This window comes from Canis lupus, chromosome 3, assembly GCF_048164855.1.
Source record: "Canis lupus baileyi chromosome 3, mCanLup2.hap1, whole genome shotgun sequence".
Classification (NCBI taxonomy): domain Eukaryota; kingdom Metazoa; phylum Chordata; class Mammalia; order Carnivora; family Canidae; genus Canis; species Canis lupus.
In genome coordinates this window covers 51,061,052-51,086,531 of record NC_132840.1, presented here as the reverse complement: position 1 = coordinate 51,086,531, position 25,480 = coordinate 51,061,052, and the positions used below count along the sequence as shown (strand labels likewise).

General features: G+C 52.9%; 1 protein-coding gene across 1 annotated transcript in view; it reads left to right on the top strand.

The window, feature by feature from the left end:
• The window catches only part of COX10 (cytochrome c oxidase assembly factor heme A:farnesyltransferase COX10), a 130,631-nt gene extending 116,394 nt beyond the window's left edge, over positions 1-14,237 (top strand). Inside the window, exon 7 of the mRNA XM_072821064.1 lies at positions 12,310-14,237. Within this exon, the coding sequence (XP_072677165.1) occupies positions 12,310-12,716 (407 nt within the window). The 3' untranslated portion in view covers positions 12,717-14,237. The remainder of the gene's footprint in view (positions 1-12,309) is intronic.
• The last annotated feature ends 11,243 nt before the right edge of the window (positions 14,238-25,480 follow it).

The window sequence follows — 25,480 nt, the reverse complement described above, 5'->3', positions numbered from 1 at the left end:
CCTTATGAAGGAGGAAAGTCTTTTCATTAGTTTCTAATTTATTTTTATATGATTTGCTTAAATTGTTCATGGTGTCTACAATAAAACCATTGAAACCCATCTACTTTTTGGTGGGGATGTACAGCGAAATTTGTGGGGTGAAAATAGCTCATTTTTACCATCTGTAAGGGAAGCTTCACAGTCTAATTAGCCAAGTAATTAGTGTTTTTGACCAACACTTAGGAAGGAAGTGGTGAGGTTTCCTGCAATATATGTAAGTACATATTTTTCACATGAGAGATCAAAAGGCAGTTGACCATAAACCAGAGTGCCGTGAGCCACATTTCTGAAACTTTTCATAAAAGCCCTTACACTCTGACTTGGCAAGCTTACAAAGGCGATTACACCTTTAGCATGATCGTCTCTTAGAATGGTTTTAATATCCTGTAAATGTTGGAGTTTCATGAATCTACAGATAAAATAATCTAGACCCATGCTCATTGGCTCAGTGATTAAACCCCAAGCCAGAATCTTGTCCATGTGGGAGCAATGACAGCACATTGGTAAAGAGCGAGTGCTCTGGAGCCCGGGTGCCCAGCTTTGGAGGCCAGCTCCACCTGGTTAGAATGTGCTAGACCTCTTTATGCTACTGTCTCCTCATCTCCCACAAGGTCCCTTCTCATGGAGCTGTCATGAGGATTCAGTGAGTTATTATTGTATTCCTCATTTATACAGTAGGTGGGTTCATGCAGATCAAGAAAGATCATGAGATCTTACTGGTTTGCAAACTCTGAGCAATTTGTAATTGTTACCTGGCTATTGGTCTGCAGACTGTGAGCTCCCTTCAGGCTTGGTGGGGAAGACTGCCTGGTCCTTAGTGATGGCTCTCTTGGGCGAGGGTAGAGAAGGTGGGAAGCACGGGATTGACATCCCTAGACTAGATGGTGTCTGAATGTGCCCCCTCATTTGCAATTTATAGTTAAGGATCACATTCTGAACCTCTCCAGACCTTTCTAATGATTGCCCAGACATCCGAGGTAGGGCCCCTATCTGCAGTGATGTGGTGCTCCAAGTCACCTGCCTATCTGACGGACACAGCCCCCCACACCCTGCTGGGAGTGCTAGAACTTATGCAGGTTCCTCAGACCCAGAGTCCAGGAGCAAGGCCCCCAAACTACCATTTCTTTCTAGGAACTCCCAGAGTCACCGTTGGGACCAATATTACAGCCCCAGAGACCAGTATCACTGGAGATAGGTGGGGGCAGTCCAGTTCAGAGCCGTACAGAACTTGGTCACCTCTGTCCTCTGTTGGTCACCCAGTTTCTTGCTGAGGGCTAGAGCCCTTCATTGTATACCCGGGAGGTTCCTTCGAGAGGATTTTGAGCCTCGGCGTGTGTTGGCTAGAATTGCATCCCCAGAGGCCAGAGAAAGAAAGAACTTTGCAAAAATCTTCCCACTTAGGAGTACACACTCAGGCAGGAGTTCTTACACGTTCAGAGAGTTTGGCTAAACTGCTAATAGTCATATGTAAAATAAAAAAATAATAATAATTTGGGGTATAGTCTTTCTGTAATCCAAATTCAATCATTTGTATACAGATTCATTCGTGAGGGGTAGCCCAGGGCCAGACTATACTTTGTTTTAGGTTGCAGGGTAAAAATGCATATTTATCTTGAAAAATGAGACCCCGTCACCTACCTGAACTGACCCTGGCATAAAGCAGAGCAGTCTGAAACAGATTGATGTCACCACAGAGAGAAGTTCTCTGGCAGGTGAATTGTAATACATCCTTTTTCGTCAGATTGTAAAGACACATGGCAGGGTGCACAATTAGGGCATGGTTTACCGCCTCCCCAATTCTCATTCACACACGGGTCCAGTCCTAGAGCTAAACTCCCATCAGATTTACAGAGTGTTACTTTACATAATGCTTTAAACTGCTTCAAAAAAAAAAAAAAGTATCAAAACATTGATTTGCTTGAGCAAACTTGAGATAAGCAGCAAATCTTTGATTAAAATTGAATGAATAAATAAATCGATCAGCAAATAGGTACCTTCCATCTTCCAGCTGACAAAACTAAGTTAATCCCAGGTCAGTTGCCAAATATTTATTGAGCCTCAGCCCTGTGTCAGGGACTATAAAAGAGGAAGTGATACACAGAAATGAGGTAGAATCTGAGAGAATGTAGTTTCAACGTTTATATCGCTGAGATTTTAGATGCTGGGTTGAGTAAGATTATATATGTAGTTTTGTCACCTTCTAGAATGTACTGTTCCATCCTTGAGGACACCCACCAGCCACATGTGACTATTTCAGTTCCAATGTAAACTAAATAAATATTGAGTACTTTGGTCCCAGAGGCCATATTTCTGATGCTCACAGCCACACGTGGCCAGGAGCTGCCATATTGATGGCACAGATGAAGAGCATTTCCATGCTTGCGGAAAATTCAAGAGTCATTTCTGCCTAGAAGGACAAACTGATGTCCTTATAAACCTATGTTCCATCTTCCTTGCGAGTTTGTGCTTTGAATACTAGGGCATCACCTGAGACTGCACCGGTGATCTCCCCAAAGTCTAAAACAGATTCAAATTTGAGTGCATCTCAGAATCACCAGGCAGGCCTCCCAAAACCCAGGTTCCTGAGCCCTGCACCACAGTTTCCGACTCAGTAGGTCTGAGAACTTGTATTTCTGACACACTGCCAGGTGATGCACAGACCCCTTTAAGAACCACCAGCCCGGAAAGACAGAACCAGAGAGAGCTCTAGCTTCAGAATATCTTGGAAATACTTAAAGCACAGGATGTGGGCAGATGGTACTATTTAAGATGCACTCAGTGGTGTCATTTGTATCACCCACAGAGGTGGTGTCCCTTATCTGGGTTCTTATCACAGAGTACATGCTCGCTTGAAAGAGCCCTGGAGAAAAAAAAAAAAAGTGGCCCCAAGTGTTCCCCTTCTGTGGTATCCAAATCATTTTTCTTTGAACCTCCAGAGAGTGATCACTCTGGAGAACCGTCTGAATGGAGAGAAGTCTTTCAAGTACTCCACTGAACTGCAGTGATCAGGAAGAGGGAAGGGTGTAGGAGAGGCAGGCAGGCCACCCACTCAGCTGAGCAGCCTGCTTCCTCGTGCAGGTGTCAGTGAGGACCTACTGTGTGCTGGGCACTAGGGATTTGAAAATCCCTGAAACCCAGGCTTGTCCTCACAGAAAGCAGGTCTCAGCGTCTTCGGAGAGAGGCTGGGGCCTATCAAATAATCAACTGAGCTATGAGAGCTTTAGCAAGAAAGATGCCTTCAGAGGACTATGGGCTCTCTTAACCCCCTCCCCCACCCAAAAAAAAATTGGTCCAAGAAGACTTTGGAGCAGAATAACTTCTGAATTAAGCCTTGACAGCTCACTGGAGGAGGGGAGTGCTTTCCAAGGACAGGGAGGAACATCCATAGGGATTTGTAGGCATGAGAGCTGCACATACAGCATGGAACAGGGGCTGCTTTCCTGAGGAATTGGGACTTTATTGAAAGGCTCTAGTGACCCACTGGAGGTTTAAGCAGGATAGCAGCAAGGCTGGGAGTTCAGGATTACAGAACCATACCATAGGCAATACTTAGCTGAGTACTTAGCTGAGCCCTCCTGGGTCCTCCCAAGCTTTCTGTCTCCTCCGACCCCTTCTTCAGTCGGCCTCTACCTGTCCTAAGCCTGGCCTCCACCCTCCTGCCTTCCCTATCCCATTTTCACCCTTCAAGTATTTAGCAAAGCATCAATCTGCTCCTCCCCTGAAAGAGCAGCTTGTGAACACCTGTGAAACTCCAGGCGGGAGTGGGAGCAAGGTGTGCGTGTGAAGGCAGGCCGGCTCCCCTGAATATTGCCCCACTCATGGCCTCCTGTACTCAGCACCTCGGTCACCTTGATCCCTTGAACCTCCATAAAGGCCCCTTCCTGGGCCCGGCAGGTTGCCGACAAGATCAGAGAGGAAGAGCTCCAGGCGGATGGGAGATGGAAACCCTACAGCCTCGGGACCTGTCTAGTTGAGAAGAAAGATAAAATGAGTAGCCCTAGAAAGCGATTAGCATCCCAGACGGCCTGTGGAGTAAGGAAATGTTAATGTTCCAAAGTACTTTTCTCCCTTCTCAGCGTCTATCTTTTGTGGTTTCTGCGGTGGCTACGGAGCCAATTAAGACCTCCAGAGGCTCTGAGCACTGAAGAGAGAGATTATGTTGCCTTCCGTCCTTCAGGAAAGACCAAAAACCTAAAATAAGCATAAGGCCATCCCATGGGGTTCTGATTGTGTTCTATCCCACCCCCCCCCACCATCCCCCCCTGCCCCAAACTACTTTGTTGTGGGTTTTTTTTTTTTATCAGTGAAAGAAAGCCATTCTCATTGTTGCAGATGCCCCGGCTGTGTGGGTGCAGAGCACGAACGTCCATAGGTACCCCAGCACCCTGAGAGGGAGACCAGAAGCAGGGTGGGAGGGAAATGAGACAGATGACAGATCAGTGTATGAGAACTGGGAAAGCTAACCCCGTGTGAGTTCCAGACGCATGCCGTTCTGTGGCCATGCCGTTCTGGGGCCGTAGTCCTCTAGCTGGAAACAGCTACTCCCCCCCCCCCTCCCCCCCCCCCCCCCCCCCCCCCGCCTGTGGCACAGACTGTCAGGGGCTCTGCCCCCAGCGGTGCCTGTGACTGTCACACGCTGAGCTTTAGCTCTGAAAGCCCCGCTTTGTGGCCGGCGTATCAATAAAGGCAATCATCGTAATGGAATTGTACCTGTGTCCATTTCCCTGTGAGATGCCTTTTCTCCACCTGCCTAATTACTTTGCCTTCTATTTTTTTTTTTTTTAAGCTTAACCGCTATTCGCAGAAAACATGAATAATGCTTACCAGCAAAAAACCCAGGAAGACCAGACCGGAGGAGCCGCTTTCTGGCCACCAGTGTGGCCGGGGCGGGGCGGCAGGGAGAGAAGTGACCTGCGGGGGGGCGGGGAGGGGGGGGGAAGGGGGGTGGAGCCCAGGGGTCGCTTTGGGGCAGGCGGGGGCGCCGCTGATAAGTGCTGGCAGCAGATAGCCCAGCTCCCGGTGGGCCTGGAGCCGCACGCATTAGGCTTTTCAGCAGTGTTTACCTCCAGGGACGATTCTAGTTTATCTTGGAAGCTTCAGGGTAAAGTACCTTCCCCTCCTCCTTGCCAAAGCCATCTCTCTCTCTCTCTCTCTCTCTCTCTCTCTCTCTCTCTCTCTCTCTCGCCCCCGTTACTTTAAAAAGGCTCTGATTCTGTTTTGTCTTCTTCCCAAATCTGACTCCATCCCAGGGCCTGGGAGTTTGTGGCACGGGCCAGGGTGACAGTCCCGGAGAGTTGATGTGTAAATTGCCTTGGGTTTGTAATTCAAATGTTGTTGTGTGGTAAACATTAATTATGTGAGCCAACATTCAGTTACAAATGAGGACTCAGCATTGGGCCCTTATCGGGAAGTGACATTTGGCAGATGGATGGTTTTAGTAACAAAAAAAGCGAAGGAGTTGTTTTAGCCTCAGCTGGTAAACTACAAAATGTTAAATACTGTTCCACTCTATTTACCTCCTTTATTCTGGGATGAGAAAAGAGAATAGAATAGAGGGAATGTTCTCTATCCTCATTCAACAAATATTTATTGAGGTCTTACTAAGTACCTGGCTCTGTTGAACCCAAGCACTTTCAAACATTCCCCTCAAAACCCTGGTTCAGTTGGAAATGAAACTTGAAAGTGAGTGTTCATTTTGTGTGAGATTTCTTTTTTCCCCTTAACAAGGCTCAGAGGGCTGCATTAATTAAGATAAATGGTATTTTTAAAGACAGGGTGGACAAGGAACATTTTCATGGGAATATCAGCAAACCAAACAATATTAGAGCCCTGTTCTCTTCGAAGACAAAACCCACAAAAGCCTGAGAAAGAACGTACTAGAAGTAGACTGCTAGACCCAAGACTGACGGTATAATTGGAGGCCGACTCTGGTGCGATGCAGGAAGTGTGGTCTGGGCTTGTCAGGGCGAGCTGGGTTGACCAGATGACCAGGGCTTTGAGGGAGCCCAGCCAGCACCTTCCTGAGGAAAGTGATCAGCCTCTGGAGGGCAGCCTCTGGCAGGTGCGGTGCCTGGCACCCGGTACCCAGTTGGTAGTGTTCAGGGAACATATCGGTATTCGGATAATAAAGATGGAAATACCCTCAGATGAGAGCTAGGGGAGTAGGGAACGTTTGAATTTTTTCAGAGAACCCACAGATGCCCAAAGCTACCCTGTAGGGAAATGACAAGGAGAGGGGAGCACTGAGTCAGAGCTCTGTGCTTCCTTTACTCCGAGCGGCTCCCTTCAAAGGGAAGCCTGGAGTGACTCTGCAGGGGGGGCGATGGGCAGTGTGCAATCAGGTGAGGGCGGGAGGGCGCCTGTGCCCCTGCTCACTGGGCCTCTGGGCCATCCCTGAGTCACTTCCAGAGGATTCTCCCAGGGCGAGCTGTTCCTGCCCACTCCGGTCCCTGTTTTCAGAGGGCCCGCAGTCTTCCTTTTGTCAGCGTGCAGTTGATCAACTGGCCCCACACCCTCTTCCCTTTATGCCCCGCGCTATCGAAGTCTATTACACAGTGGAGGCCGACCCGTTTCACAAGCTCCTTTGTGTGAGCCCTGAAAGGAAAAGCTTCGGAATCTGTGACCATGAAGCTTTGGGTTTGGCTTGGCTCCCCGAGCCAGCCCCCAGTTTACATAACCATGTACCCCTGAGAGCACAAATAAAACCAGTTGAGGAACAGACCAGCCACCAGGGACCACATTCAGGGGGAGCCTATTGTCCTGGGGAGGGCAGACCTCCCCAGCCCAGCACCAAGGTTCACTGGAGCTGTCTCTTTGTCTTTTCCAAGGCCGCGGGTGGGCAGTGAATGACAATGAATGGGTTTGGGTCCCGGGAAGGAGTTGAATGTGGGCCCACCAGGCAGCAGAGGAAGCTAGCTGAAACCATTGAACTCCCTTCCAAAAGGAATTTTGTTTTGGAAGAGCCCATACAAGAGACTCAGAACTCCCACCTGAAGATATTTGTCTCCATCCTCTTGGGAAGCCATGTGACTGCAACTGCCGTGGCTTTGTTTGCCCAACAAAATGTGCACTTTGGACAAGTGTTTCTTGACCCGAGCAGAGGTGGCAGTGGTTGAGGTCCCCCTCTTCTGTGTCTGTGGTATAAAAATGATTGATAGATATTCCGAGCAGGTTTTAAAATGCATCATATTTGCAATGGGTCACAAGGAAGACATTGGTTAGCATTTCCCCCACCTAACGTTAGCGTGCCCCCCTAATCAGAGCAAGGTACTATGAGATGAAGCATGGTGGATGGGCTGGTCTCCATTTCCTGTATTTGGAGGAAAAGAAATAATGCCCCAGACCCCTGGATATTCTCTGGTGTGGCCTTTGAGCTGGGACTATGACCTCGTGACCCCAGGAAGTCGCTGTCCTCCCGAGAACTATAACCCCAGATACACCACCTATATCATAGATTTTTGGCATTTTGCATATTCATAGACCAACTAATATTCGCCTAAAAGCCAAGAAGTAGACATGTCTTCCAGATATGATTAAACCACATACATACACAGATTCTACAGAGTTGGGTAGGGAAATGAGAAACCACGTTTAAAAGAAGCAGAGAAGGCACAGTTCTTGTGAATGAATTGGAACTCAGAGACCACCCTCTTCAGATCCCGGTTTACAAGTCACTTCTTCCAGGAAGCCTTCCCTGACCTAAGGCTGACTTAGGTCTTCCTATGTGTCCCCTGCGAGCACAGCACCTATGGTGACCTTCAGAGGCTGGACTCGGGGTAATATTGTCTGCCTCCCCGGCCAGACTCCAGCAGAGGGCCTCGAGAACAGACTGCGCTTATCACATAGTGGGCACACTGCATAGATTGGGTGTCGCAGAAGATAGGCCCAGTCACAGCAGACTCCTCTGGGGTGAGGGGTGGGGGGTGAGGCTGAGCGGAGGCCTTTGAGTCAGTAAACTGAGTGCTCTGTGTTTACCCCACAAGGAAGGTGGGTTCCACCACAGCCCCCGGACTAATCCAAGTCTTCCTGTTTTCAGTTCACCTTATCTTGATGAAGAGAGCAATTTGTTTTACATCTTTTGTAGGAGCAGAGGCAGTTGCGACCCATCAAGTAGAACTGCGTGGGGGTGGTGGTTTTCTGATTACAATCCATTAAGGCTAAGCTGTGATTTCTAAAGCTCTTTCATTTGTGACATGAGCCAAACCCACACCCAATTTCCTCTCGCATAGCAAGCAGCATGCTACTCTTATGAAAATGATTTTTTTAATTATGTTATTTTAAGCAGAAGCATAACTGAAAATGCATATTGAGCAAAACAGAATACTCCAGTTGGCACACGAAAAAGAGGGCTTTTGAGAGAGGCAAGCGAGAGCTCACATTGGGGCCTGATCGTTTTAACCGTTTCCAGTCTGGTCTCCTGGCTGAGTTTGCGTTGCCTCAGCTCTTTGAACACAACAGCAGACGGGCTACCTGACTACCGTGCCCTGGCTTATCCGATGCCCTCCCGAGGTTCTGAGCCCTCAGTGATGTCTGCTCTCTTGCCAGGACATGTCTCAGCCTTGTCCCTTGTCCCTCTGCCACCCTCATGCCACAGCTGTCATCACTGTGGCCCATAATCTGTTTAGACCCTTTGGGTGTGAGACCTGTCCCGCGTGGCAGGTGGGCTGCTCCCCGTCGCTCATGCTCAACACCTCAAAAGTGCCCCGAATATCTAGCAGCACCTCCTCTTCACTGGTCCCTTTGTGATCTCCTTTTCCATCAGCACACGAAACAAGAGGTCCAGCCTTCCCTTCTATCCTTTCCGGTTCCCCAGAGGTGCTCACTGTCGAGACCAGTACTTTCTGTGCCCAATGGAAACACACTCTTCAAGGTCCCGGGCCTCCTAATAAATGGGCAGGTGCAGTTTCTCCTTCCAGCAAGCCCCATCTCTACCCAGCAACATCAATATTTGAACTGGCACCAAATGGTCCGCCGTTACCAGTCTGAGTCGATGTGGGGCAGCATTCTTCTCAAAGAGTGTGCTGGTACGTGGGCTGACTCTTCCCGGGTGGGCACGCTGATGAAGCTTTTCGTCTGTACGACGAGAGTAATGCCACCTATGGGAAGGCGGTTGGGAGCAAGAGGCACGTGTAACCCCTCCACCCAGTGCCTGGCGTGCGACAGCCACAAGGCGTTTGGGATGTGTTGCAGGCAAATCAAACTTAAAATGACCCCAAATAGAGCCCTTCAGGCCTCCACCGTGAATGCACTCATCTGTGTGTGTCCCCGATGTTCCCCACCTGAGTAAAGGGATCTGTGTCTGCCACCCCCGTGGCTCCCATAACACCTGATCCACCTACAGATGCCTGCATGCCCCAGCCCTGGGCTGTAGCTCCCTGTCCTACCGTGTGCTTCTGTCCATCACCTCTCCCTCCAGACCTGCAGTGGGGCTTGCTTCTAGAATGGTGCCTGGCATGTGGCAGACGCCTGCCACCTATTCCCCAAGTGAATGAAGCCCGCGAAGTGATTTATAGATAGAGTTAAATGGACCTGAGGGATTTGTCAGCAGCCCTACCGAAACAGGGACTCTCCCATCCAGCCTTGGTTATTTTGTCATCTCGGAAGGCTGGAAAGGAATGGATTGACTTAAAGAACCCCTGAGAAACTGTTCCTGGACCCCAAAGCAGCCCCCTGCCCTGTCCTCTACAGTCTGTGCCCACACAAGTCCTACTTGATATGCCACAACTGCCTCTGACCCACTGAATTCGGAAGTGAGCAAGTTTCTGCCCACAACAATATGAGCAGAAGTCACCATTCTGTCTGTGAGGGGATGCACGAGCCTGCCCCTATTGTCACTCCACAGCCCATGCTGTAGACAAATACAGATAAGAGCTTAAAAGAGAGGCTCATTCCCTCTGATCCTGCCCAGCATGGGCACCACAGGGACCCTACAGGACCTTAGAGCACCAGCCTGGTTTTCTGCACGATTCTGAATTATTTAAACTGCCTTCTCTCCTGCTGGTTCTGTTCTAGCAATAGTGATTCCCCACCCCCCGCTGCCTTCTCTGAACAGTCCCACAGAGGAGAAGCTTAAAAGGTCCTCATTACCTGAAATAGGACTGTGGTTACAAATTTTCAACCTGTCTGTGTGGGAGGGTGCTGGCCAGGGTGGATGACCTGGTGGGTTAGTGAGCTCTTGGTTCCCTGACCGGGGACCCCCCCACCCCCCCCAGGAGGCACTTAGGTGTCAGGAGGAGCGAGGCACCAGGAGGGAGGAAGGAGGGAATCTTAAGAAATAGCTCTGTCCGTTCACAAATCCGTGCTGGAAAACTGCAATCTCACGTGGCTTTTAGTAAAGCCTTTCTTTGTCCACGTGGGCTCCCACTGATGCCTTTAGGGACCATCTTCTGTAGCAACATCAAGCACTTTCTATATTTCTGCTCCAGAGATGCAAAAAATGAACATTCCCATCAGGAATTTGCATCCAAGCAGGAAACCCAGAAACACATAATGATTGGACACCAGGGTCTACCCAGTGCCGGACGCAGGTATGGGTAGCTCCCAGATATGCTCCCTAGGTCTGATGCCTCTTCACGACTGCCTGGTTGCCACCTGGACGTCCCACAGGCATGTCAGGCTGGACACACTCAAGGTCACACTCATGTGCCGTCATCCTCATCTCTCCAGTTTTCATCTCAGGGCATGGCATCTTCACGAGGCCCCCAAACCCAGGGGTTACCTCCCTCCCCCTCCTGTCCTGACCTTCCTGTCACTTGGCCTCTGGAAGCCCTCTCTTCCCACCTCATTGTCACCACCTGGATCCCAGCTCCCATCCCCATGCATCTCAGCCCCGATCAGCCCTCCCATACCTGCTGGGGGCCCCTGAGTGTGTTCTTTCACAGATTGATCAAGTGACACCGATGCCCTTTCTCACACACACCTCCGACATGCCCCTTCATGTCGACTTCTCCCCCTGCCAGCCCTGAGGGACGGGTCACTCGTCCTTCAGAGCTCAGCTCAGACATGCCCTCCTCAGAGAGGTCTCCCCTGCCCCCCTCAACTAGGTCTTGCTCTGTGTCCTCGTGGCACAGACTCTTCCTACACAGCAGCTGAGTGTGACGTGGATTCACTAGAGTGGCTTTTGATTCATGCCCCGTTGGGTGAACTGCACGCCACAGGGGACACATGTGGATTTGCACTTACCATCCTGTCCCCTAGTACCTGGCACTGTGTGTGCCACTTAGTAGGTGCTCAGTAAACACTTCTGGCATGAGAAAAGGAGCAATGAGTCACCTGCATGGGAATGAGCAGCCCTGTAGTCAGGACTGGGCTCTGCTGCCTGACTTGGAGGAGCCAGGCTTAGTGTGGGGGTGGGGGGATCCGGGCTCCTCATCAGGCTTGTTCTGAACCCCTCCTTCACCTCTTTTTGTTGAATCTAACCCCCTCCCGTCCGTTGGCTCACTTAATGAGCATACAACCTACCTGACAGCCTCCAGTGAGGATTCAGTGAAGTTCTGGTGTGAGCGGCTGTGTCACGGATCCATGCCCCAAAAGCGCAGGCCTTGGTCCCATCCTGGTGGGTGAGGGGAGACTTTGTTCCAGACAAAGGGGCTAAGTGGTGCTCAAGGTACTGATGCATTGCGTTGAAGAGCTGCGCCGCCACAGACCACTGCTCGTTCTGCTCGGGCACTGCGGTCCTTCATGCCACCCCATTTATTTGCCACATGCTGTTTGAGTCTGTCCTGCTTGCCACATGGTGTGGGCTCCCTGGAATGTGCAGACACCTGCCCTGGAAGCCCTGTGAGCTGGTCAGGACACAGACAAAGGCCATGAGGCTCAGGACTGCCATTGCGAGCAGGAGCCACCAGCCCCCCCTCCAGGCAGGGACCTTGTCCAGGGGCCACGCAGACTTGGGCAGTGGCCCTGTGCCTCTGCGGGCGCCATTGGAAATCGAGCTAAAGCCTGGCCCAGAGGTCCGCCGGCTGGTGGGGGGGCTTCGGTGGTCACGATGCTGGGACATGCAGTGGGTACTGGGTGGACTGGATGAGAGCCACAGATGCTCGGTGTCCTAGGGCAAGCAGGGGGGTCTTGGGAGAGGGTGCACTTCACTGTCCCACTGGCTTGTCCCAGATTTCAGGCTGACCTGCAAGGCCAGGCGAGTGGAGGCTGGCAAGGGAATGTGAGAGCCGGTGCGAGCGGAGAGGGCACCTCGGGGCCAGGATCCGAGGCTTCCGTGCGTCCCTGATGACAGCTTGTGTTTGCTTCCCCCTTCTGTCCTCGCCCTGCGTGCAGGAGCATTTCTGCTGGGAGGGATCCTCTACTCGTGGCAGTTCCCGCATTTCAACGCCCTGAGCTGGGGCCTCCGCGAAGACTACTCGCGAGGCGGCTACTGCATGATGTCGGTCACCCACCCGGCGCTGTGCAGGCGCGTCGCCCTACGCCACTGCCTGGCCTTGATCGGACTGTCCACCGCGGCCCCCGTCCTGGATGTCACCACGTGGACCTTCCCTGTCATCTCCCTGCCCATCAACTTGTATATCACCTACCTCGGCTTTCGGTTTTACACCGACGCAGACCGCAAGAGCTCCCGGAAGCTGTTCTTCTGCAGCCTGTGGCACCTGCCCTTGCTCCTGCTGCTCATGCTCACCTGCAAGCGGCCGCCAGGTGCCCGCGGGGCCGGGGCAGAGCCCCAGAGCTGAAATCACCTGGGTGTGTGGGGAAAAAAACAAAAACAAAAGTACAAGGAGACACACAGGGTTTGTTGTTTTCTTCTGTTTGCGGTGAGACAGGAACATTTTGGTGATTCCAGAGCTCGGAAAGGGAAATTGCTGGGTTTAGTACACGATCATGAGATGATTTGGTGCTCAGTGATCACCCGATGATTTTTTTTTAAATGATAACGTCCAAAATGCTCCCCAAATAAGAAATAGGTTGGCTCAGGTGATTAATGCAAAGAGAATATTTTTCTCTTTAAAGGTCTTTATATTTCTTCCTCTGTCCTTCTGCCGACACTCCCGTTTTTGTTCTTCCTCCTGTAGATGTGCAAATGCACCTCTTCCTTGTCTGGCCACACACACACACACGCACACACATGCACACACGCACACACACACTCCCCACCTGCCAGCCAGAGTGCTCACTGGTGACCAGACATGTGCGCGCTGGAGCTCTCTGTCTGTAGTCCTGCGTCCTCAGGTCCCAGGAGGGCCACGGCGGAGGAAATGCTCACTGCCGGCCCTTCCTGTGAATGAGCCGGGGCTGGTTCCAGCTTTCTCACATATATTCTCAACCACATATTCCCCCAAACAATCCTAGACTCCCAAGGATGTGCTACTGCCCAATTTTCAAAGGAAGAATGCCAAACGGTTGCCTAGGGAATCTCGGACGGTCGGCTGGGGGACTTCCAGCCCCTGGACCACCCCTGTTATGTTATCACCATTTCCAAAACTCCAAGCAGTCAAAGGCATCTTTATAGTTCACTTTAAAATGCAGGAGGTATCTAGAGCAGTTCCTTTTGGAAGGGTGGCGCTAGTCTTCATGCCCGTAGTCCATCTGGCTCTGACCCGTTACTGTCCCCACTTTGACCACTGCTGCCAGTCCATCGACAGCCCCTTTGCTGCACAGCTTCTCAAGGCCGACCGAGAAGGGAAATCAGAGAAAAGGTGAGCTGGTCCCGCCAGCCACAGAGCTCATATCCTTGTCCCTTTAGTGAAAAACACGTTTCTTCCCTTGAATTCAGAAATTAGCCTCCATACGTCCAATGGCCAGATGTAAGAGCCAGAAGCTTGGCTTGGACTCCTGGTGGGGATACGTCCCGTCCCGGGAGTTGTGCTAGTTAACCTGTAGTACCTTCCATCCGTCCTCCACGTATGTCACTTGTCTGCCGTGGAACCCCACGTACCAGAAGGTCTTGATGCTCAGCAGGACGTTTGCAGTACTCCTTGTCCAGGGGCACCACTGCCCTGCAGGAATGCGTTTCGGGGAGTTGACGCAACATGCAGACGGTTGCTGCGATTGAATATTTGTAAAGCGGTCGCAGATAACATCCAACTCCTGTTTCTACTTACCTGCAATATTACCTCTTGGCTGCATCCGGGTTCTTTACTGTGGGGAACATGGCAGGAATGCCTGCAAAGGACGTCTACACCTTGTTGCAGCCCTCGAATGTGTAAAATGCCTCCATTCTCTTTTCCTGCCACAATAAACCGGTAAGAACAGAAGCGTGTGTGGGGGTCCTTTCTTTAATCACCGTGCATGGAGTTTGCACAGGTCCTAGCAGAATTGCCAATGCGTTACTCACCTTTATGACTAGCAGGCGGTTAGGAAGCCATCAGTAGGGGCGCCTGGGGGGCTCAGTCAGTGAAGTGTCTGTCTTCGTCCAGGTCATGATCCTGGGGTCCCAAGATCGAGGCCAGCATCGGGCTCCCTGCTCAGCAAGGAGTCTCCCTCTGCTTCCCTCCCTCTGCTCTTGCATGCTCTCTCTTAAATAAATAAATAAAATCTTTCTTTAAAAAAAAGCAATATTTTTGTTTTAAGTGGTAGAAGTGAACACATTGGATTTTTTTTTTTTTTTTTAAGATCGATCTATTTTAGTGGAAGAGAGGGCATGGGGAGAAGGGCAGGGGGAGAGAGAGAATCCCAAACAGACTCCCGGCCGAGCAGGGCTCGATCTCAAGACCCTGAGATCATGACCTGAGCCAAAATCAAGAGTTGGACACTTAACCGACTGAGCCACGCAGGTGCCCTCACACTTGATTTTTAATACTTGTGCACTCCAAAGAATCATAAGCATAATTATTATTAAGAAGAAGGGCCACGACCCACCCACCCTCACCCTATGTGCAGTTTGGAATCACCCAGTCTCTCCCTTCTTCCTTCAAAACCACTGCCGAAATCATCCTCGGGGCCTCCTGGACCTGTCGTTTCGCTCGGAAAATACCAGCGGCTTGCATGGCCTCCTCACAGCAAATGAAGTCCCAGCTTCTCAACACTCAGACCCAGTTTTCTCTCCAGGGATCTTAAATGCGAAGCCGCCTTGAGGGCTTCCTGCCACCTCACACCTCCCTGAGGACACCCTGTTCTCAGATGACCTCTCCAGCTCTCCAAACCCCAATCCTGCAGTTCTCACTGTGGAATGTGGATTTCAGGCCCCCGTAATACCCGCCACCCCCACCCCAGGCCCTGGGATGCTGCTCACCTACCCGGACTCCTGGGGCACCTCGTTTCTTCACACCTGCTGCAGCAAACCCTAACCTTGACCGCCTTTCCTAAGGACTCTGTGCTCATCAGCATTACCCAGGTGAGTGAAGCATGTTCCCTAACGGGGAGTCTTTGGGAAGTCTTGCCTACACTACAGCTCCCTTGGTGCATCAGTAGGCACATGCGTACAGTATGGCCTCATGGGGCCCAAATTTAAGTAAAAATTTAAAAAATCTGGGTGCCTGGGTGGCTCAATGGTTGAGCATCTGCCTTGGGCTCAGGTTGTGATCCCAGGGACCCAGTATAAGTCCCACATTGGGCTCCCTGTGGGGAGCCTGCTTCTCCCTCTGCCTGTGTTCTCTGCCTCTCTCTGTGTGTCTCATGAATAAATAAATTTTTAAAATAAAAAAACTTGCACTTCCCCCCCACTACTTCACAAACCTACTAAGTGCAGAACCCTTCTGTTTGGGGAACACCTCCCACCTGCTCCTGGAATTAGTGGTCGGGAGCACAGCCTGGAACCTGCTATCTGGACTAACCAGTTTTCACTCGGGTCCAATCAACTGTAAGCGCAGGACAAGGCCCCGGGGCCCTGACGGGGTAGGGGCACACATGCAGGAGGAGAGGCCTGAAATATGAAACAGGGTTCTACCAGGAGGCTGGTTATTCTAAACACAGCAAACAAGGGAAGAAAGGAAAAAGACGCATCCAGCCTCTTCATTATGAGCTTTTATAGAAGCATGATTGTGAGCACAGTATTCCTTCTGACTCTGGGGAAAATGTACCAGCCTCCTTTTATTGTAGGAAAGCCACTGTATCCATTATAAGGATAAAACCACATTTCACCAAAGGCCCCGTGTCTGGAAGCCTGAAGCCATACAGGGAATGCTTTGCCCACTCCTGGGATCAGCTTTTCTTTTCAAACATCAAAATGGGCTCCATAGAAACACCTTTAGATGCGTGCGCTTTGAGTACCCCACTCGCCCTCTCTGAAAGAGAAAAGCCAAAGTACCGGGGCCCTGCTTTGCTCTCAGTCTCCCTCTGTTAGCTCACGCTCATGTCTCCCCACCCTGCCATCACCCTCCCCTCCCATCTCTGTGCTCAGCAAACAGTGGGGACCCAGCACTTCTCTGTAAAGCAAAGCTATTCCTGCTTGCTTGACCCCAGTGTGACAGGAGGCTCACTCCCCTGCTTGTGCTGGAGCCAGGGTCTCTGTCATCCGCCCCTCCCCGACTCCCTGGCCTACTGATGTCCCGATGGGACACCTGTCACTGACCACAGGGGGCGCCTTGCAGATTGTCCACTTGACCCTTCTGGTGCCATGCTCACGTTCCAGGAGAGCACCACATTTGACCTGACTGCAGAGTGGGAGTTGGAATTAACGGCCAGCTGGTGGTTGCCCACAAAGCTCTTGCTTCCATTGGTGGCATGTTTTCTCCCTCTATCTGGTAAGATCTGTGCTGTCAACCCACCAGGCTTCTCAGGCAAGTGGAAGAGAAAGAGGGTCCAGCAACCAGCTCGGACACTTGGCAGGCAGCCTTGTTGGTCCTTTCCTGTCACCCGTCCAACTGTAGGTAAGTCGCTGTCTGCGAATCCACCTGGAGAAGTGACGTGGGAGCCATATTCAGGCTTGTTCAGAAACTCAGAAAAGGGACCTTATGCTGGACAGCTGACAGGTTCCCAGAATCTTGAGGCCACCATTTCCTAATGAAATATAAGCTGTAAAGAGACGTTCTGGATCAAAGGGCCTCCAGCCCCCGTTCCCTAACTCAGGCTCTGTCCTGAGGTGGCTGGGGGTCCCCATCACACGCATCACAGAACATCATCTGACGTCCCCAAACTTGCATTCCGATTGGCCCAGCCTGGGTCCCCACTCACAGGCCATGCATCACTGAGGCCACCAGCAGGAAGGTATCCTCCGACTCTGGCAACTGCTCGCCTCCTCTGCTGCCACCAGCTTGGGTTTTCATGTTTCCGGACTTCACCTGCCCTAATGTCAGACCACCACCCAGCCACCACCATTCCTGCTCTGTCTGTCCCCCTTAGGACCTATCCTTGTGTAACCTGCAGGTTGTGTTTACCTGTTTTTAGACGGTTCCCTGCTTCCCCGGCACCTGATTACACTACGACCCTAGTAAGGCAAGGCTGTCTGTCACCACTGTATCCACCGGACCCTAGCACCAGGGGTGACACAGGAGACGCTCTATTGGTGATGGAATGAGCAGGTGGCTTCAGGGCAGCAGCTGGAGGTGGAAGTGGAGGTGGCTGGAGGAGCAACACCGGTCTCTGCTGGATGCCTGGACCAGCATTTGAGAGTGGAGGTTGGCACACGCCCCGTGGACTGAATCTGAGGTAGATGCAGAGAACCAGCATGAGTTGAGCCAAGATGAGTTTCTGTCCTTTCTTCTTGATTTCTGAATTGGGGGAAATTTTTACCATTTCCTGTATCTTCAGTGCTATCTTGACTCAAGAACTAGAAGCAGGAAAAAAAAAAAAAAACTAGAAGCAGAGCATCCTTAGTTGAGTGGACTTCTTGGCCAATATTTCTCTCTCCCCAGACCCGCCCTCCAAACTCTCCCACTCACTCTCTTTCTCTCTCTCTCTCTTTCTTGGCTTTTTCAAATACATTAGCAGAGAATTTAGTGTCTTGCTACCTTCTTCCACTAAGCCGTGGTTTGGACTCATTCCCAGCAAGCGTGAGCTCAGCTAATACATCTGGCCTATGAGAGCCAGCACGCATCCCCGGTCAGCCGAAATGAATGGAACCCCACCCAATTCATAAATTGGGGGACCCGTCTGGGAAGTGCAAGCTGAGACAGTGGGGACCCCAAGTGCAGAGAAGGTCAGGCAGGCAGGCCAGCCGGCTTGGGTGGATGAAGACCGGGTACCAGGGTCTTGGTAAAAGCCCATCTGTCCTCAGTGGCCAGCAGCCAGGGGGCTCTGCAGGCTGGAGCATCTCCCGAAACTACTCTCAGGGGGCAGCTCCTGTCACTGAAGCAAAGCCCAGTGCAGAGCCGGGGACTGGCGAGTGCCGGGAAGGTAACCCCGCCCCACACCACACAGCTCAAGTCAGCAAGGTGACTAGGACAAACAAGCCAAGGGGCATCAGCAAGAGAAACACAAACAAGACCACCCACCCCACCCCTTCCCAGCTTCAACAAATTCACAAACACAAACCAAAATAAACTGCCAAGCAACAGGGATGTGGGCGGGGTGGATTAACTCAACAGCCATTCGGTCTCTTATCAGCTGAGCAAATAAATATCCCAGGGCTCTATGTGCCAGGTGTGATGCAGGATAAAGAGGTGAACTCAGATGCATCCCTGACCCCCCAGAATTCACTCCCTGACTCCCCAGAGTTCGCCCTGGAGATTCACAGGGTGGGAGGACCACTGTGGCAGGTGGGAGTTGCCAGGGAGCTCCAGATTCTAACCCAGAGCCCTTGGATGGTCTTCACCATCTCCAGGCCCTACCACCTTGCTGGTGGTAGTGGTGATGGGGGTGGGGGTAGGTGTGGGATGGGGGTGGTGGTGATGCTGGTGATGCTGGTGCTGTTGCTAGTGGTGCTGGTGGTGCTGGCAATGGGGGTGGTGGGGGGGTTGGTGCTGGTGGTGATGCTGGTGCTGGTGCTGGTAGTGCTGGTGGTGCTGGTGGTGGTGGTGGTAGTGGTGGAGGTGGAGGTGATGTTTATGGTGGTGGTGATGGTGGTGGTGGTGGTGGGGTTGTGGGCCTTTGCTCAGCCCCTCCTGGACCCTCTCCACACCCACTGCTCCAGGATCCTGGTTCTTGGGTCTCACACTTTGACTCTTGGATCCTCTGCCCTGGGCTCTTACCCATTGCCTGGCTGTCTGGCTGTGGCCCTCACCCTTTAGCAAGAACATCGGAGCCAAAGTGAGCCTGCAGCTCCCTCTGCCCTGCTCACACCTTTTCTTTGTGGGCCACACTGGCACCCAGGCGTCCTCTCAGTTGGGCTTCTGCGCTCAGGGAAGACATCAGTGTGGGCCGCCAGTCCTCCGGCTGAGCGGCAGGGGAGGGGCGTGGGGGGCAAAGGCATTGCCAGCACAGCCCAGGGTGAACAAGGCCCCCGTGATGTTTCGTGGAGTGTCTGGAAGAGCACAGGGAGTTCTGCACGGCTGGAGTAAGGCTGCAGGGCACGGCCAGGGCGTGGGATGTGCAGACTGCATGGATGCCAAGCCGGTGGTGGGACTTAAGCCTAAAGGCAGAGGGCAGCCGCCGAATAATCTGGAAATCCAGAAATAGCATGGCCAGGCTTGTGCCTTAGAAGGAAAATTCAGGCCATGGCATGGAAGGTAGATCTAGGAGATCCGAGGATAAAGAAAGGGTCTGGATCTGGGTGGATGAGGGAGACCCACGGGCTGGGTCGGGTGGTTGGCAGAAAGGAGATCCTGGGACATCCCAGGGTCCGGCTTGGGAGACAGGGTGGTGCCGGTGACGGATGGCCCGGGCTGCTGGCCTGATGGCCCATGGAAGGCCCCGACGGCCTCAGCTGCCCCCTGCTCCCCGTGCACACATAGGTGTGCCTCTCCCCAGCCACCTGGCACTTGAGGAGAAGCTGCTTGGCCAGCCCGAGCGGCCTGGCCCCCCTCCACGCCTCGGCCCCAAAGGTTCTGGAACTGGAGCTCCTCCTTCGGCACTTGCTCATCTTGCAAATAGAGGAGATCTGCCCAGAACCAGACTCGAGGGAAAAGCCACAGCCGATTGCTCGGCCGCGTGTGCCCTCCTCAGTTTAACCGCCAACTAGGCGCGGTCTCAGTCTGGGCTCTCACTTGCTCATGACCAGAAACCCAACCGCAACAGGCCCCATTAGGAGAAGTACGATGATTCGTCCAGAAGCAAGCCGGCTTCAGGCATGACTCCATCCAGGAGGTACCATGCTCTCAGTACTTGTAGTTGGCACAACTCTTGGCAAGCTCTCTCCCCTTGAGATGTGGGAACCCCTTAAACAAGTATTCATTATTTTATTCATAAGTTTTTATTTATGGACTTCTTAGCCTTGTGCCAAGTGCTGTTCCGGGCACTAGGGAGGCAGCAGTGAGCACAACAAGCGAGCAGTCCTGCCCTCATGCCTAGGTTATCTCTAGAAACAAATGAAAAAGAAGAAGAAGGAGAAGGAGAAGGAGAAGGCAAGAAAATGAAAAAGAAAGTAACTGTGGTGACTCCTGGGGGACGGGGGGGCAGAAATTGGTGGCTGGGAGTCAGTTTCTTATCCAGACCTTGTCGGAAAAGAAGTCTTGGTGTTGAGATGCTGGCCTGATTTAGGATTTGACCTGCATTAGGGTTTGATTTAGGGCCTGGTTGAGGGTTTGTGACCATTCTTCACTCACTCAGCCTGGTTCATGTCCATCCGAGCCCATGTACAGAGGCAGTGATTGAGGTGATGGAGGTTTGGGAAATGTGGTAGGAAGGGGAAGTACCTTCTCGTTGGGTCCTCAGGGAGACGTTGGGGCCAGGGCACTGAGAAAGTGGCCTGTAGCTGGAGCCCCAAAAGAGGACCCCCAGACCCGCCCTCCCATCACTGCAGGGGCAGGCGGAAGGTTTGGCCAGAGGTGTGGTTGTCCTGACCCTGTTACACCTGTGGCCGGGGAGTCACCACAAAGAAAGACCACATGGATTTGCAGGTGCAGATTAGGGTCAGCTCATCACAAGGCCATTGACGAGGTGAGAACCCAGGGTATCCTCCCTACCTGTTCTTCCCACCAAATCAGCCACACCCCTGGGGTGTCCCAAGCCAGCCCCCTCCTCAGGGCCTGAAAAGATCACCCGAGCCAGCACCTTACACCTTTAGTCACTCTCGTCTCTAAATAAGATGTTGCTCGGAAGACACTTCCGCTTCCTCGGGAATCAATTCAGGGGGCACTCTTGCTGATCAAAGGGCCAGAAGTGAGCCAGCCAGTCCATTTTTTGCAGTCACCCCCACCCCCACCCCCAGGCCCCAACCCTGGGAATTTGCAGGGAGCAGAGGGCGAGGCCCCCAGTCACCAGCCTGCTCCCCACCACCCCTACCCCAGCCACTGGGGAGGGAACGAGGGAAACATCTGCCTCACGCAGTGCCCCCTTGCTCAGAATTGTCCCTGCTCCCTCAGCTAGAAAGGGACACTTGGCATCCCCCGCGAGGTATTTTAATGCTAATCTGTTTGGTCAAAAAGAGGAGCCCAAACAGATGTGGGCCATTTGGCAGGGATGTAGTTCATTTGTTAGCAAGCGCGAAAGCCCCGGTGGCAGGATATTAAATATTACCTTGGCCGTTCACAAACACTTCATATTTCAAGAAGGGAAGGGAGGCAGAGGCGGCGTCCTATAAATCAGCCTCTCAAGGAGGTGGCAAGAGGCACACCTTTGATAAATCCATGTCACTGTAGCCGAGGTCAAAGGCCCTAACATCCGTGTGAGCGCCCCCGGCATTCCAGCGGACCCGCTATCACACCCCGCGGCGGCTGGGACGATCGGGAAGGAAAGAATTGGCGCCGCGGCTGGGCAGCGGTCGGGGGGGCGGGGGGGGGGGTAGCAGTGCGTGTTCTCAGGGCCCCCCGGCCCCCGGAGCCTCTGTGCACACTGTCATTTGTGAGGATGGTGCCATGTGGTCCCTGCACCTGCTCAGGGATGAAGGCCGCCTCCAGACAGACACCACTGTCAGCGATGGCCTCTCAGCCTCAGCATCGGCAAGATGAAAATACAGAGTCGGGGGGGTCCCAGCCAGCCCAGGGATCTGGGGGTCTTGCCAACACACGGGCCTCACTTGCTCCCCCCCGCCGCCCCCGCCATGCATCTCCCACATCCCTGTCCCTCCCCTTACTCTTTGCATTCACTTCGCTGCCGCGCAGCTTGTAGCGTGGCGGTCATGCTGATAATTTGGAAACACCTGTGTCCCCTGAAAGGCCCCAGGAGCCCCATCCGATGGCTTTCATGCCACTGGCTAGAGTGTCCCCCATGGTGGTCAGTTCATGAGCCTCTGATCGAGGCTGCCTGGGCACACTCAGTCTGTTCCACTTCAATGAGATGCTTCGAATTAGCCAAGCACGGAGAGACTCGGGGAGGGGGACGTGGACCCCATGAGCAGGTGGGTGCTGGGGTGGCTGGGCCTCCTGGCTTCAGATGGAGAGCGGGCGTCCCTGCTCCCCCGGCTCACCCCCAGCGCGCGCCTTGGCTGCATCCCAGCGCCCCTGCGCCTTGGGCTTCACTGGCTCCCTTGGCCAAGCCCCCTGGCCTGGCGAGAGCGGGCTTTCCGGTGCTCGCCCTGCATCCGAGCAGCTGAAAGTGCCCGGGGGACGATGCCCGCCGCCCAGGGCGGCCTCCAGGCAGCTCACGGTCGAGAGCTTCAGGGCCTGGATCCCCTCTCGGCCTTGGAGCCGTTGCGTCCACACCTTCTCCTCCCTGGTGTCCAGGCCCCCAGCTCTGACCTCCCCCCTCCCGGGCCCCACTCTCTCTCACCCACCCCCTGCCTCCCTGGGAAATGGAGGCACCACAAGAGAATTGCCGTGGACGCGCGACTCACCACCCACCTGCCAGCATCTGCTCCCCGGATGGGCGGGCTTCCCGGAGGAGCTGTTCCCTCCACAGCCAGACCCTCCCTGTGGGCGTGAATCTGGTTTCCTCTCGTCTGTTCCGGAGACGAAGACGTTGCTCCAGGAAACCTCCCCTCTCCTTCCTGAGCCCGGACTCCTCATCCTCTGCGGGATCCCCTCCACTCACACACAAACACGCCGGTCTCCCGGTTAAGCGGAAAACAAAGCACGACCAAACCCCCTCCTGACTCCGCTTCCTCTGCTGGCTGCCCTCTTTTTCCCTGCTCCCCTTTTGCAGCAACATTGGAGAGAGTCGTCTGTCCTTGCTGTTTCCAATTACCCCCCCTCCATCCATGGTGACCTCTTAGCCAACCATCCTCCCACCCCCACCGCTCTGTTGCAGCCACTCGTGCCAAGGTCACCCGTGACCTCCACGTTGCTAAACCCGGGGCGCAGTTCTCCCATCCTTGCCTTACTTGACCTCCTGGCAGCCCTGGACCTGGCTGTGTCCTTGCTTTCTGTTCCTCTGGGCTCCTACCACCCTGAGGTTTTCTCCCTGCTTCACTGGACGCTCGCTGTCACCCTGGGCCACTGGTTCTTCTTCGTCAATCTCTGACCCTCTTCTCCTTCCCACCCCCACTCACCCCCTTGGGATCCCTGTCAATCCCATAGCCGGAAACACCAGCTATGAGCCGGTGACCCCAGAGGTGTCTCTCCAGCTTTGACTCCTCTGGCTCCTACCAGATGTGTCTATCCAACCACCTCATAGACATTCCCATTTAGATGTCAAGGAGACACTGCAGAGCCAACGCACCCCCACCAGATGCCTGAGCTTCGCTCCCACCCCGACATCTTCCCACCCAGAGGTGCATTCCCCTTGCCCAGCCAAAATCTTCACACCCTCCTGGCTTCCTCTCATCCTCCATGTCCAACTTTCCTAAAAATCCTGCCAAATGTATCTTCAGAGCATAGCCAGAATCCAACCACCTCTCACCATCTACGTGGTCAACAGCATCTCTTGCAGCAGGCTTTCCGATGGCTCCCTTCCGACCTTCTGTGGTCTCTTTGTATCACCATTGCTGGAGAGACCATTTTAACTCATCTCTGCTGTTCAGCCTGCACTGGTTCCCCAGAGTGAATGGCCCACCAGGCCCCATACGATTAACACCCCAGGACCCTTCTGACCTCAATCCTGGGGTGCTCCCCTTGCCGCCAGCACTCCGGCCTCACTGGCCCCCTTGCCATCTTCACATGGGCCAGGTTCACTTGGGCCTGAGGGTCTTCGCTAGATGGTTCTTCCAGTTGTGGCTCTTCTTCTCCAGTGGCCACAGGATTAACAGGCCCCTGGCCCCTCGCCAATCCTCCTGTCCCCCAGAGTGCTCAGGGCGTTCTAACTGCATCCTGGGTTGTCTGTCTCCCTCACCAATTCCTTTCCTCACCAGATGGTACGTGACTTCAGGCACCATCTTTGTTTAGTTCACCTTCAATCTCGGACGATACCAGGCCCATCATCGATCCCAATACCCTGCTACCGAATGAGTAGTGCTGAGTATGTGGGGAATTTTGATTTGAAAAATGTCTTCATTGAGTACATTAGTGCTCTGTCACTGCCTGACAGGCTCCCCACAAACTTTCAGCTTAAAACAACACGCTTTTACTGTCTCCAATTTCGGTGGGTCATCAGTTTGGTCATGGGTGTCCAGGCCCCCAGCTCAGGATCTCACCAGGCCACAGTCTGATCCCCTCAGAGCCTCCACTGGAGAAAGATCCCCTTCCAAGCTCCATCAGAATGTCAGTAGAATTCCCCTCCTGTGGTTGTAGGACTGCGGTCCCATAGGCGGGGCAGCTCTCGGCAGCTAGTGGCCTCCCACACTTCCTCACATCACTGGCCTTCCCAGTGACTCCCATGAGACCCACTCAGGCTGTGGCAGCTTACTTCTTCAAAGCCAGCAAGGGCGATCCCCTCAAGAACAGAACATCATGTTATCACGGGAGTCACGTCTCATCACCTTTGCCATAATCTTTTGTACTGAAGCAGGTCACAAACCACACCCGCCCTTATAAAGGGAAGAAGATTATACAGAGTGTGAATATGGGGGCCGTGTAACTTTTCTGTGCCCTCCTCTGATCCTTTTTTCTCCTGCTATTGCACAAAAAGGACTCTGCAAAGTGTTTCAGTTAGGATGGGCTAGTTTACACCCCAGAAATGAGTAACCCTAAGAGCTACTGGCATATAAATTTTTTAAGAGTGCTTTAATTTTTTTGTTTGTTTGTTTAAACCCCATGTGCCCTGCAGGTGAACTGGGAACTCTGCCACATGTCCCTGAACTCTGACACCCAGACTGAGAGAGGAACCCTCTTCTTCGATGTTGCTGATTACTGTAGCAAAGGGAAAGAAAGCCCTAGAAGGTCTCCCACTGGCAGTCAAATGCTCCAGCTCACGAATGTCACACAGGACTCCTATTCCAAATGCCTCACAAAGAGGCCAGCCTGTGTAACCCACTGTTTCTAAGGGCAGAAGCTAAAAGGTTTGGAGGAAGTGTCATGATGCTCATAGGAAGATTCTTCACTGAGATGGAGCTAACAGAGACTTTGTCAGTAAAAGAAGTTGAAAGAAGGGGCACCTGGGTGGCTCAGCGGTTGAGAATCGACCTTTGGCTCAGGTCATGATCCTGGGGTCCTGGGATCGAGTCCCACATCAGGTCCCTGCAGGGAGCCTCCTTCTCCCTCTGCCTGTATCT